Below are 11,095 nucleotides of genomic sequence, written 5' to 3' on the forward strand. Positions count from 1 at the left end.
GATGAGGGGCAGCTATTGACAGGGCTGGGAGAGCAGGTGGGGGCTTGTGGCAGAGCCCCCTATGCAGTGCACTCACTGGCAGGCGGTGAGTGCAGGGGTTTTTTAAAGAGCCAGGGTGCTGCGGCCAGGTGGGGAAGACATTGATGGGGCTGGGAGAGTGGGTGGGGGGCACTCAGGTGGGCTGGGGAAGCTGGCAGGGGATGGGGCCTGGCAGGGGTCCCCCCATGGTCCTCCCCCTCTCCTCCAAACCCCCCCGCCCCTTAGTTATCAGCAAGGAGTCTGGGTCTAGCTCCCTGCAGCAGAGAGTAGGGACTGCCCGAATCTCCGAAGCTCTCTGAATCTTTTCCAAATTGATTCAGAGAGCTTCAGATTGATTCGGAGCTTTTTATCGGACTCCTGATTCGATTCAGATTTGGAGATTCAGCCGCTGAATCCGGCTGACTCTCTTCCAAATCGAATCAGTACCTGAAGCTTCACACAGCCCTACTTTCTGGCATAGTTCATATTTCAGAGGAGGTCCTGGAAGCTGCATTTGTCTTTGTGCTGTTTGGGAAGAACTTGCTTTGTGTTAGGCTGACAGGGCACATACAGATGGGCCAGATCTAGATGTGTGTGCCACAGGGCATCTTGAAAAATGATGCATTTGCCTGCTTGTAGCTATGCTGGCAGGTTCTAGGGATGCTCTGATAATGTGTTCTCTGAACACCTGGGATCAGAATCCAGTCTGGTTTTTGCAAGTGTACAGCATGTGGCAAAATCTTGAGTGTTGTTCTGTTACTGATGTTGTGACTTCTCCAACAAAGGAAGCATCTTAATTCACAGTTTAAATTTTATCACTGTTCAAAGCAAAAATGTTTCTTTTCTGTTATTTTAAAATATTTAAGCTGGCTTGGCTTTGTTCATAACCATTTGTTGTGGTTTGTTTGTGCTTTTTTTCAGCTGTTGGTGGGATCTTTGTACTGAGCTTAAAGTAACTGAATATTTTATAAGATGTGGTTAATCTTTTAAAATGTTTCTATTTTCAGTAGTAAAACAATAAATGTTGCTGGACAGAATCTTTTGCCTAATTTGCTTTTGGTGTGTTGTGTTAGTAGTGCTTGGCCACTTCATTTTACAGTGGCATACTTTCATTTTTTATGCATGTGTTGTGATGTTTGCACCACAATGCTATTATAGTGAACGGTTAAAGTATTGCAGGATGAAAACTGCAAGTTATAGAAGGCAATTTTATAAAGGATATTGACCCTTGTGCTTCAGGGCATGAATCAATCATGGAGGTTTGGAAAAGTTTTTTTCCCTGGGTGCAGGTTATCTAGTACTGGACTCTGTCTGAGATGGAGATTGAACAAGATACACAACTGGTCTGATTTTTTTTTTTATGGTATATTTTTCTGTTTCCTTCATTTTATTTTTGAATCCAGGTGAATTCTAGCAGTAGCTTTGCGGTCATTGTCTTTTCATGTAAATAGTTTCCATCAAGTGATTAAAAAAATGTTTCATTGCTGATTTTTTTTTTTTTTTTTAATTAGACATAAACATGTTTTACCAATACAAATCCTTGTACACAAAAGCAGAAAACAAGATACCATCAGGCACACCCATATTAGAGCAGCATTGACATAAATGGATTCTGAGTTAAAATAAGGATAAAGCTCCACTATTTTAAATATATCAATGACTTGTTAAAGGTATTTTCACTAATAGATGAAAGAAAGATAAGATGTCAATTAAGGCCATTAGACATTATTTTTCTACAGGTTGCTGTTGGTTTGAAGCTAGGTTGAGCAAAGGAACCAACGGGGAGCTCTTCCTAGGTCTAGAATAATTCATGTTTAACTATTAGGAACAGTACAAGCTCCCTCTCTTGGAGAAAATGCCAGTGGGGGAGGGAAACAAGGTATTTTAATTGGTTGTTTTCCAAGCCACCTGCATATGCCAAGTTTCGGGGACACCTCAAATTAGGTTCCTGAGTGAAAACCACCAGTTTAAGTGCTCTATTCTTGTCCTTTTTATATGCTTTTCAAAAGAACCAGGCACCTTGGAGTTGTTCACAATTTGAGAGAAGTCAAGTGCTCAACATTTTTGGATAAGTGTCTGGATTTCGCCTCTCTCAATGCCTAAATAATACTTCATCCTAACTTAAGACCCCAAACTTCAAAATAGCGTGGCCCAAGTGTCTTTGTTTTCAATTAGTGAGTATTTCTGTAATTGGTATGTAACTTTACCCAGCATGCTCCTGGTATTCCTATTAATAAGTTAGGCAGTGATGCTCTAAAATTGAGAAGTGTATTATGGAAGAGGGGAAAGGGGGATTTATGATAAAACTGGATAAAATTAAAAATACTTTTTTGATGAAATAGGTCTCCTAATGAAAATACATGCTTAGCATGAAAAGCTTAATTTACAGCAATATATCTTCAATGTACATTAATGTGCACTCTTTTTCTACATATAGTAACTTCGCACAGCTACACTACATAAGTATACACTATTTAAGTATTTTGTCTTCATGCAGCAAAATAAAAGGTTCCGGCATGATAAGCTTGGGCAGAATTCTTATTGGGAGTCCAGGGGTATCTTGTCTGAATAATGAGTGTAGCATCAAACCTAAAGGGAATGAATATTCTAGTGTGTCATTTTACCATCCTCATCTTCTAAGACTAATTAGGAAGCAGCACTTGTTATGCAGTGACATGGGCTTCAAGAAAGGACACACTATAAATGGTCTGATGGGATTATCATTCTAAATACACAAACGATAGAGAGCAGAACACATTTTCTTTTCAAAGACAGACTAGATGCATCATTTGGTATTCCTTGACCTCAGATCACATGCTTTCAAGAAAGTGGTGGTGTTTGCTTTGTGTGTGTGTGGTTTTGGGTATGTGGCCAATTATGTAGCTGGCAGCATTGGTATAAGAATAGCCAGCTAGACTGTTGGGATTCTTTCCATAGAGGGTAGAATTTGCTTCTAATGTGTCTAGAGGTTGGGGTTAGGAGCACCATCCTTCTGTGTCACTTGGTGTAATAAGGTGAACATTGCCAATAGAGATGCAGTACTGGGACCTTTTGCCCTTGCTGTCTGGCTCAAGGGAGAGCTGTATGGTTTAGTGATGACAGTACTCTAGTCAGAACAGATGCAAAATGAATTACAGCAACTCCTATCCAATTGACAGTCAGCTGTCCCATGATAGCAAATTCCCAGGACATTCATCCATAAGTAGGAGTCCTTCATTCTTTCAGTAAATGAACTGACTGGCATTACATTCTGGGCTTCTTTTCAGTGTCTTATTTTACATGACAATAATCTGTTGTTCAGCTGCCATGTTTTTGTTTTGTTTTTTTAAGTGTGTGGCTCTGGCAGTGATCTTCAGCATGTGGTGCTCTTTCACAGTCAAATCAAATTGCAGTGACAAGATTAGCTCAGACATTTAGGAATATAAAATACATTTTCAGTAGCTTAAAACTAAAATGCTGGTTTTATCCTGGATTCATGAAAAGGCACCTCTTTATAGCATTTTTTAGAGAGAGGTGGGGATAAGGCAGGGAAGGCAGAACTCTCACCCGTGCATTCATCATTTGAACCAAAGGCAGCAAGCTACAGTGACAAATTCATAGATTTTCTTCAGAAGCATACCTGTACCTTGTTATGAAAAGCCCAAGAAGCTATAGTTAAGTACATTCCAAAGATTAGCAAACCTGAGCTCTCAGACCAAGGCCAGAGCAAACTTCAGACTTAAAATCAGGATACATGCATCCTGGGTTCTTTCCCACAATGTGCTGAGCATTCTGGCCCCCATCCAGCAATGCACTTAAACGTGTGATTTAATGTCAAGCATGCGAAGAACCAGGGGCCACTTTCATTGCAGTGGGTGGAGCAGCATTGGGACTACTGGGGTGCTTAACAGTCAAGTCTACTAAGTGTCTTGTTGGATTGATGCCAAAGTGTTTTGCACCTTAGAGGACCCAGCCCCAGGTATTCACAGTTTGCAGTTTAGAACACCAGCAGTTTGCCTGCCCAGGGATAGTCAGGACATTTTAATCTGCATTGGTTAAAACACATTAAACCTTGTGGGGATGCTCTTATTTGGAATTAATTACCCCAAATTAAGACCTCTCTAAATCACTTCTAAAGAGAGGTGACTGTCTCTAAAATGCTCAAGCCCTACAGATTATATGGGTCCTCCTAAGTGGGATCCCAGTATCTTGCCACAAGCAGGAGTGGTTTGGAAGTTGTTTTCCCAATCACCTTACTTTAGCTTTTTTTTCAGTTGAATGGGTTGTAACCATACTTTGTATATTTTTTAAAAAATCTGTGTGTGTGTAAATTATACATAATACTTTGATGAGAATGTGAAAGGGAGGGGAAGCAGAGTTGAGAGTTGCATGCTAGATATAGCTTATCATGTAATTGTGCTCAAAACATATCTTGATGGAGCTTGTGCTGCCATTGTTTGGCAAAAGTCAGCCCAATTCAATGTAGCATTTGAAGCAAGGGAGTAGTCCTGGGAGCTCAGGTCTAACACAAGAACTTCATTTGGCTCAAGTGTTTGTGGTGGTTTTTTTTCAGGATTATGTATTTTTCAAGTGTTTGTAATGAGAAAATGGTAGGGTAGGGTAGAGAAGAGTAGAAGGAAAATGGAGTCTTATTGCAATAAGATATTGTAGTCAAGTCTTATTGCTCTCCAGCTTAATTGCCCGTTATAAAAGTCTCTGCTCATCTTTCACCGGTGCTGATATACAGAAATGTGGGGAAGTTTGTACAGTTATCTGGGCAAGCCAGAGGCTGGTTCTGCTCAGTCAGTAGTTCATGATGGCTCCATTAGATAGGAAAACATCAGGTTTAGCCCAGTCCAAGTGGGAGCAGAATGCACCTCATGGTGAGAAAGTGGTGGTTGTTTCTGTCTCCATGGCAATGGAGAACCTCTTGTTTTCCCTGCAGGTTGATAGCTGCCAGAGTCTCTCTTGGCTTAGGCAGCCCAGCTCCTTAAGAAGCCTGAAGAGGTCATTGCGGAACTTGACACCGATGAAAGCATAGAGGAAAGGGTTGAGGCAACAGCGGAAGCAAGCCAAGGTGTAGGTTACATCATCTGCCACATCAAGCTGCTTGCTCTTCTCGCACATGCTGTCTGTGTGGTTGAAGGACGAGATGGTTTTGGCCAGCATAACACCATTGTAGGGCAGCTGGAAGGCAACAAACACTATCACCACAGCAATGATGACCTTGATGGCTTTATTCTTCTCAAAGTTCCGGGCCTGGAGTAAAGTCTTGATGATGACAAAGTAACAGAAGGACATGACCACCAAAGGCATCAGGAAGCCAAAGACCATCTGAGACACTTTGATGCCGGTGTCAAACTGTTGCAAATCGGAAGCAGCAATGGAGCAGCGAGGAAGGGAGTTCTCTGAATATTGCACGCCACTGTGGACTAGCTCTGGGATGGAGAGGACAAAGGCCAGGATCCAGATAAGGATGCAGGTGATTTTGCTGACTAAGATCATCTGGGGCCGGAGGCGGTGGGCAGAGGCAGCCTGGACAATGGCAAAATACCTATCAATGCTGATGGACAACAGCAGAAGCATCCCACTAAAGAAGCTCATCCTGCAGATGCAGTAAACTGTTTTGCAGGCAAACTCCCCAAAAATCCAGTGTTTGGCTGCACTTGTGGCCCAGAAGGGGAGGGTCAAGAGGAAGAGGATGTCTGCCAAGGCCAGGTTCAGTAAGTAGACATCTGTCATGGTCTTGAGCCTCTTGAAATAGACATAGGTCAGCATTACCAGCCCATTCCCCAGCAGCCCTGTGAAACAGATGATGGTGTACATGACTGGGAGGAAGGCAGCACGGAAGCTCCGGACCTCAGCCTTCTCGCACATAATCTCATAATTTTTGTAGTCAACTGTGGTGTTGAAGTCATAGTCATCAGTGACATTGTTGCCTGTGCAGAACTAGAATAGGAAGAAAACAAGCATGCTCAGACCCTGATCCTGTATTGAGGCAGGTTCCCCACCCGCTCCCACCAATGCTGCATCCATGCAGAGCTCCCTACAGGAGTTCCCTCACCTTGAAACATAGTATGTAAAATCAGTCAGCTTGCAAGGGCAGAGAAATCCCAGACAGCCTCCAAATCCTTCCTCTTGCAAAAGTCATAGAGTTGCTCAAAGCTCTGACAAAACTCTTCTCTCCCCCCTCCCATCCCCATGAAAATGGAAATTCCACAGGAAATGTTTAGTGTTTTGCTTTTCCATAGGAGAATCAAAATTCAGAAATTGGTCTCAAAATGTTTGTTGCCAAAAGCAAGAGAGAAAAAAATACTTTTTTTGTATAACTTTTTAAAGATGACTTTTCCTTTCATTGGTGGGAACATAAGCATTGCCCAAGTAGTATTAGTCGCATCTGTTTTTTTGTCTTTTCTGTTGTGTATGTCCAACTTGACCTAACTGGGCATAGTGGGAAGCCCACTTGACCAACAGGGATAACACACAAAATACAACGCCCCAGAAACAAGGGGGGGAGGGAAAGAAACATCTTTATTAATAATGCTGGCTTATATCTATGAGGCTGGGACCTCAGTTTAGGTCTCTAAGTATTGTTGTACTTCAAATCATTATGTAGTGCCTTTTAGACATCTTCTGGATGTCTTAGTGATGAAGCCACTGAACTACAGTGATGGCTTGCTTTACTTGCTATTGCAGTGAAACTGATGGTGAGGAAGAATGGAGGAGCTATTCTCTGAATCATCTAGCAAACTATAAAATGAGTTTTTGTAAGCACTAGACCCTATATACAGAATGCAATAACTAAGTGAATTTGGCTAAAAAACTGAACCACCACTACTCCTAATGTCATGTGAGTTTTTCAGGAACTTCCCCACAGAGAACCTTATCGGTTAAAATTAAGGATTGACCTGAGCCATTCTCAGAAGGCCAATTCTGAACTAGTCCTTCATGTCAGCGGTTCAAAGGCTGACACATTGTCACTTCTGTGACAGAAAAGACAAATGCAACTGTCACAAGAGTGAGGAGGTCCACATGATGTTCCCAGCCCAACGTTTGAAAGCCTGAGTCAGTTGTATATTTGCATCTCATCCTCACTTCTTTTGATCTTGAAACTTGTCAGTTAATCATGGCAAGATTGCTGCTTTTTCTGTCTTCATGAGCAGCAGTTCTGTTGGCAAAGACTGAATTTGTAATAAGACCTGCAGAACAATATTAGTGTGGACAGCCTGGGTAAAGCTGGCCTTGAGAAAGCACAGGGCATATCAGCATTTCCTCTTAAGCTGTGTGGCGTGCACGGCCGCACAGGCACGCCTGGCAGTGCAGCATGAGCGCGCCTGCACGGCCATGCGCACCACACAGCTTAGAGGGAATGCTGCTGGACATGCTATTTTGAGTTCCTGTCTAAAAGGGTATTTTGGCAGGATTGCACTCTATTCTTTTAAACCAGGGGGTGAGCTGCATGAAAGCACTGCTATGCACTTTTGTTTCGCTTTTGTTTAATCTATGCATGTGTCCTTCAAACTAGATTTGCTATTTTTACACCTGGCCTGAATATTAAAATTCCTGCTGTAAACCTATATAGTTAGGAATATGAAAACCTGGTTTCTCTTCAAACGTCATCTGAAGTAATCTAGTGCCTACAAAAAGTCTGAAACGGCTGTCTCCAAGAGGCCCTGCCCTACCTTCTGCCTGATTATTTCAGACCACCACAGATTACCATGTCTGTCTTCAGAATGTGTTACAGAAATGCTGATTTGGTTCTTAATGGCAGCAAATGCTGCTTTTAAGTAGACGCTTCTTCTAATGTGTTCAGGAGGTGCAGTGGCCCTGATCAATGCTTTTTCCATGGCCTCTTAATTAATATGGAGTATACTGAAAACGTGATTGGCAATCACAAGTGCTCAGCTATGAGTCAGGCCTCTGAGCAGTCAAAAGATTGGCTAAAAAAATCAATAATTGTTAAAAATAGTAATAAATTTGAGCTGACTCTTATCTGACTTCCATTTTCCTTTTGAGATTTAAGGGTCCTGCCTTTGGAATTTTTCTAGGCAACCATGGGGACTACACTGTCTTTAAGAAGCTTAAATTCTGATATTGCTTGTCTCTTGGATCTGGGGCTTTAAGAGGAGCACCAAATAGCAGGAGGCCAGTGACAAAATTATGAGTAGGCAAGCAAGTTGTTCTTGTCCATGGATATTTTCTGACTCTCCTGCTTCCTTCCTGTTACCTGTAAGGGTATGCCTTTAATTTGCAAAATTTTTTAGGCTTAATTTTGGTGGGGGGTACACATGGGTCCCTGTGAGAAGACCTTGCTGTGGCCTTCCTGTCTAGGACTTTCTACAATACAATAATAGATAATGCCTATGAAACTGTTATAAAATCCAGCAACCAATGCAGGGAGCTATTGTCGTGCTGATTTAGAAAAGAAAAATAGCATCTGAACAGGGCCCCTGCTCCATGGTTTCAGCAGGGATGAATCTTCTATGTCAATTTACCATACTTTAGTGGGCCTAAAGGGACAAGCAAGCTGTAGTGTCTGTGTCCTGCTTTTCTGTATCCTATTAGTCTCCCCTGTCCTCTGCACAGAGATGAAAGGCTCTCCTGGAGCAGCATCTGGTTGCTTATTTTCTTCACATGCTCACTTCCATCTCAAGCAAATTTAACTTTTACCCACATCCTGCCTATGCAGAAGTCACTGACACCAGAGGTTGAAAGGGTAAGGGAACATATCACAGAACCCTTCTCACTTTTCTGAGGCCCTTGCAGAAGCTGAGACTGATACTGCTGGGGGAGGAGGGGTAGATCCATTTCCTGAACAGCAGGAAGGTGAGAAGCAGTTACAGGGCAGATTACTCAAGGCACGTGCTTCTGGAGCAGATCAGAACAGGGCCCCCTGGTCTTTCCATATTTGCTTTTTTTCCTGTGCTAAGTTTTACTCTGTGTGCAAGTGTGAAGAGCAGATGAACTTTTATCTCATGGCTGCAAAAGAACACTTTTTCTTCCCTCTGTAATGTGTCCCCTCCTATGTCTTCAGCTGAACAAAGGTTGGAGGATCAGAGTGTTAGGACTTTTCCAAAATCCAGGAACCAGATTTCCAAACTCACTTAGCCCTCAGTACTCTGGGCTCTTCTGAAAACCCAGCCATGAATTTAGATGCTGAAATAAGAGCTTGGCTTCAACTATAGAAACCCTTCTTGAAATTCCAGCTCCAATGGTCACTTTTCGTTCACAGTTTGGTTCTTTAAATCTTTTCCCCAAGTGCTCCTGTTTCTGGCCCCTTAATTGGCATGCTCTGTGTACCCTGTCCTCTGTGCAGACTTATCAACACCCTTCAGGATTTTAACATGCAAGTGATTTCTGCTAGAATCCCTTTCTGCCCTGGCCAGCTTTTTGCTGCTGCTTTTGTCTGTCATACTTGCCTAGAGCCCTCTGCTTCCAGCAACTGTTTTTTTTGGGGGGGGGGGCGGGGTTGGGTTTTTTGAAGGTTTTTTTGTTGGTCTTATTTTCTTACCTGGAAAATAAAGGGAAGACTGAAAACAACTGTCACTGTCATCTGTTTACCTAGAGAAAGAAGAGACACAGCAATTAAGAGAGATTTCCAGGTTATGTCCACTTTGAAAACTGTACACAAGTTTTATCATAACATCTTAGACCCATGATAGCTGTTCATCCAGTGCTCCCATCAACATTTTATGGACTTTATTAGGCTATGCACAGATGGATTGACTAAGGCACAGTAGAGAAATTATGTGACTAGCTCAGTCACATAGTGAGTTAGTAGAAGAACAGGGAGCTGAATGAAGCCTGATAGTTGGGTTTCATAGTTAGTAGGGTCAGAAGGGACCTGAGCAGATCATCAAGTCTGACCCCCTGCCTTGGCAGGAAAGAGTACTAGGGTCAAACAACCCTAGCAAGGTGTTCGTCTGGCCTTGTCTTAAAGACCCCTAGGGTAGGAGCCAGGACCACTTCTCTTGGAAGTTGGTTCCAGATCCTAGCTGCCCTGACCATGAAGTAGCGCCTCCTGATATCTAGCCGGAATCTACCCTCTGCCAGCTTGTGACCAGTATTTCTAGTCACTCTTGGTAGTGCTCGGGGTTCTCCGTTCCCAGTTGTTAACACTGAAGCTAAAGATCTAATTGATTCCTGTATGGCTAAATGATGGGTTTGGCTTATTTTTATTTAATGTTTTTGCAAAGACCCTATTGGTGTTGCAAGGTGCAATGTTACAGTGACAAGCCTCACATAGCATGTACACAGCTCTAGGTTGTTAGGCTGAAACTTACTCAAAGTGAAGAGAAATGTACAGCTGTGATTGCAATAAATCTGGCCCAGCTGTTTCCTGACAGCACAGCGGCAGAACTTCAGGACAGGGAGTTGGACTTCCCTACAGGGTATACAGATCAAAACCAGCTGAAATATATTATAATTTTCTAAATGTCAGAGTTGGCTCCAGCTGCCCTTGGCTCTGAGAATGCATGCTGACAGCTAGAAAAAAAAGTAAATGTAAAGCTTGCTTCAGATGCAGAGCAATCTCAGGCAGCTCTTCCTTCTGCGGTTAGTAGAAACAGAGGCCAGTGAGGTTAGTAGAAACAGAGGCCAGTGAAAGCATTTTCCTTCCTTGCGCTTCAGCCTCAGTTACAAGTGAAACAGTAAAATGCTCAAGTCAGAAACTGATCTGGAAAGGCATGGACTCCACTTGCTTCCTTTTGCTCCAGTTGGAGATAATATTGTCCATCTTACAATCTACTTGATCTCTTGTAGACTGGGTCTCGGTCATGTGTCTGTCTGTCTTGGGGATATTTTCAGGTCAGGCTGAACTTGTTATTTAGCAACTAGGTTGGAGTGCTTATCTTTACAGCTCTTTGTGTCATTAACCAAACAAAGCCTCTATGACACAGTTCCTCATTTACTACTAATAAAGTTGAGACACAAGGAAAGTAAGTAACTTTCTGAACATGAAACTTCATAGTTTCATAGTTCGTAGGGTCGGAAGGGACCTGAGCAGATCATCGAGTCTGACCCCCTGCCATGGCAGGAAAGAGTACTGGGGTCAAATGACCCCAGCAAGGTGTTCATCCAGCCTCCTCTTAAAGACCCC

At 42.7% G+C, this 11,095-nt stretch overlaps 1 protein-coding gene across 1 annotated transcript in view; it reads right to left on the reverse strand.

Annotated features, from left to right (window-relative positions):
- Window positions 1–908: 908 nt before the first annotated feature.
- The window catches only part of CCR7 (C-C motif chemokine receptor 7), a 22,405-nt gene continuing 12,218 nt past the window's right edge, over window positions 909–11,095 (reverse strand). The window contains exons 2-3 of the mRNA XM_019550363.1: window positions 9,509–9,558; window positions 909–5,946 (exon numbers count right to left, since the gene is read on the reverse strand). Of these exons, the coding sequence (XP_019405908.1) occupies window positions 4,876–5,946; window positions 9,509–9,558 (1,121 nt within the window). The 3' untranslated portion in view covers window positions 909–4,875. The remainder of the gene's footprint in view (window positions 5,947–9,508; window positions 9,559–11,095) is intronic.

This window comes from Crocodylus porosus, unplaced genomic scaffold (assembly GCF_001723895.1).
Source record: "Crocodylus porosus isolate Cpor-Errol unplaced genomic scaffold, CroPor_comp1, whole genome shotgun sequence".
Classification (NCBI taxonomy): domain Eukaryota; kingdom Metazoa; phylum Chordata; order Crocodylia; family Crocodylidae; genus Crocodylus; species Crocodylus porosus.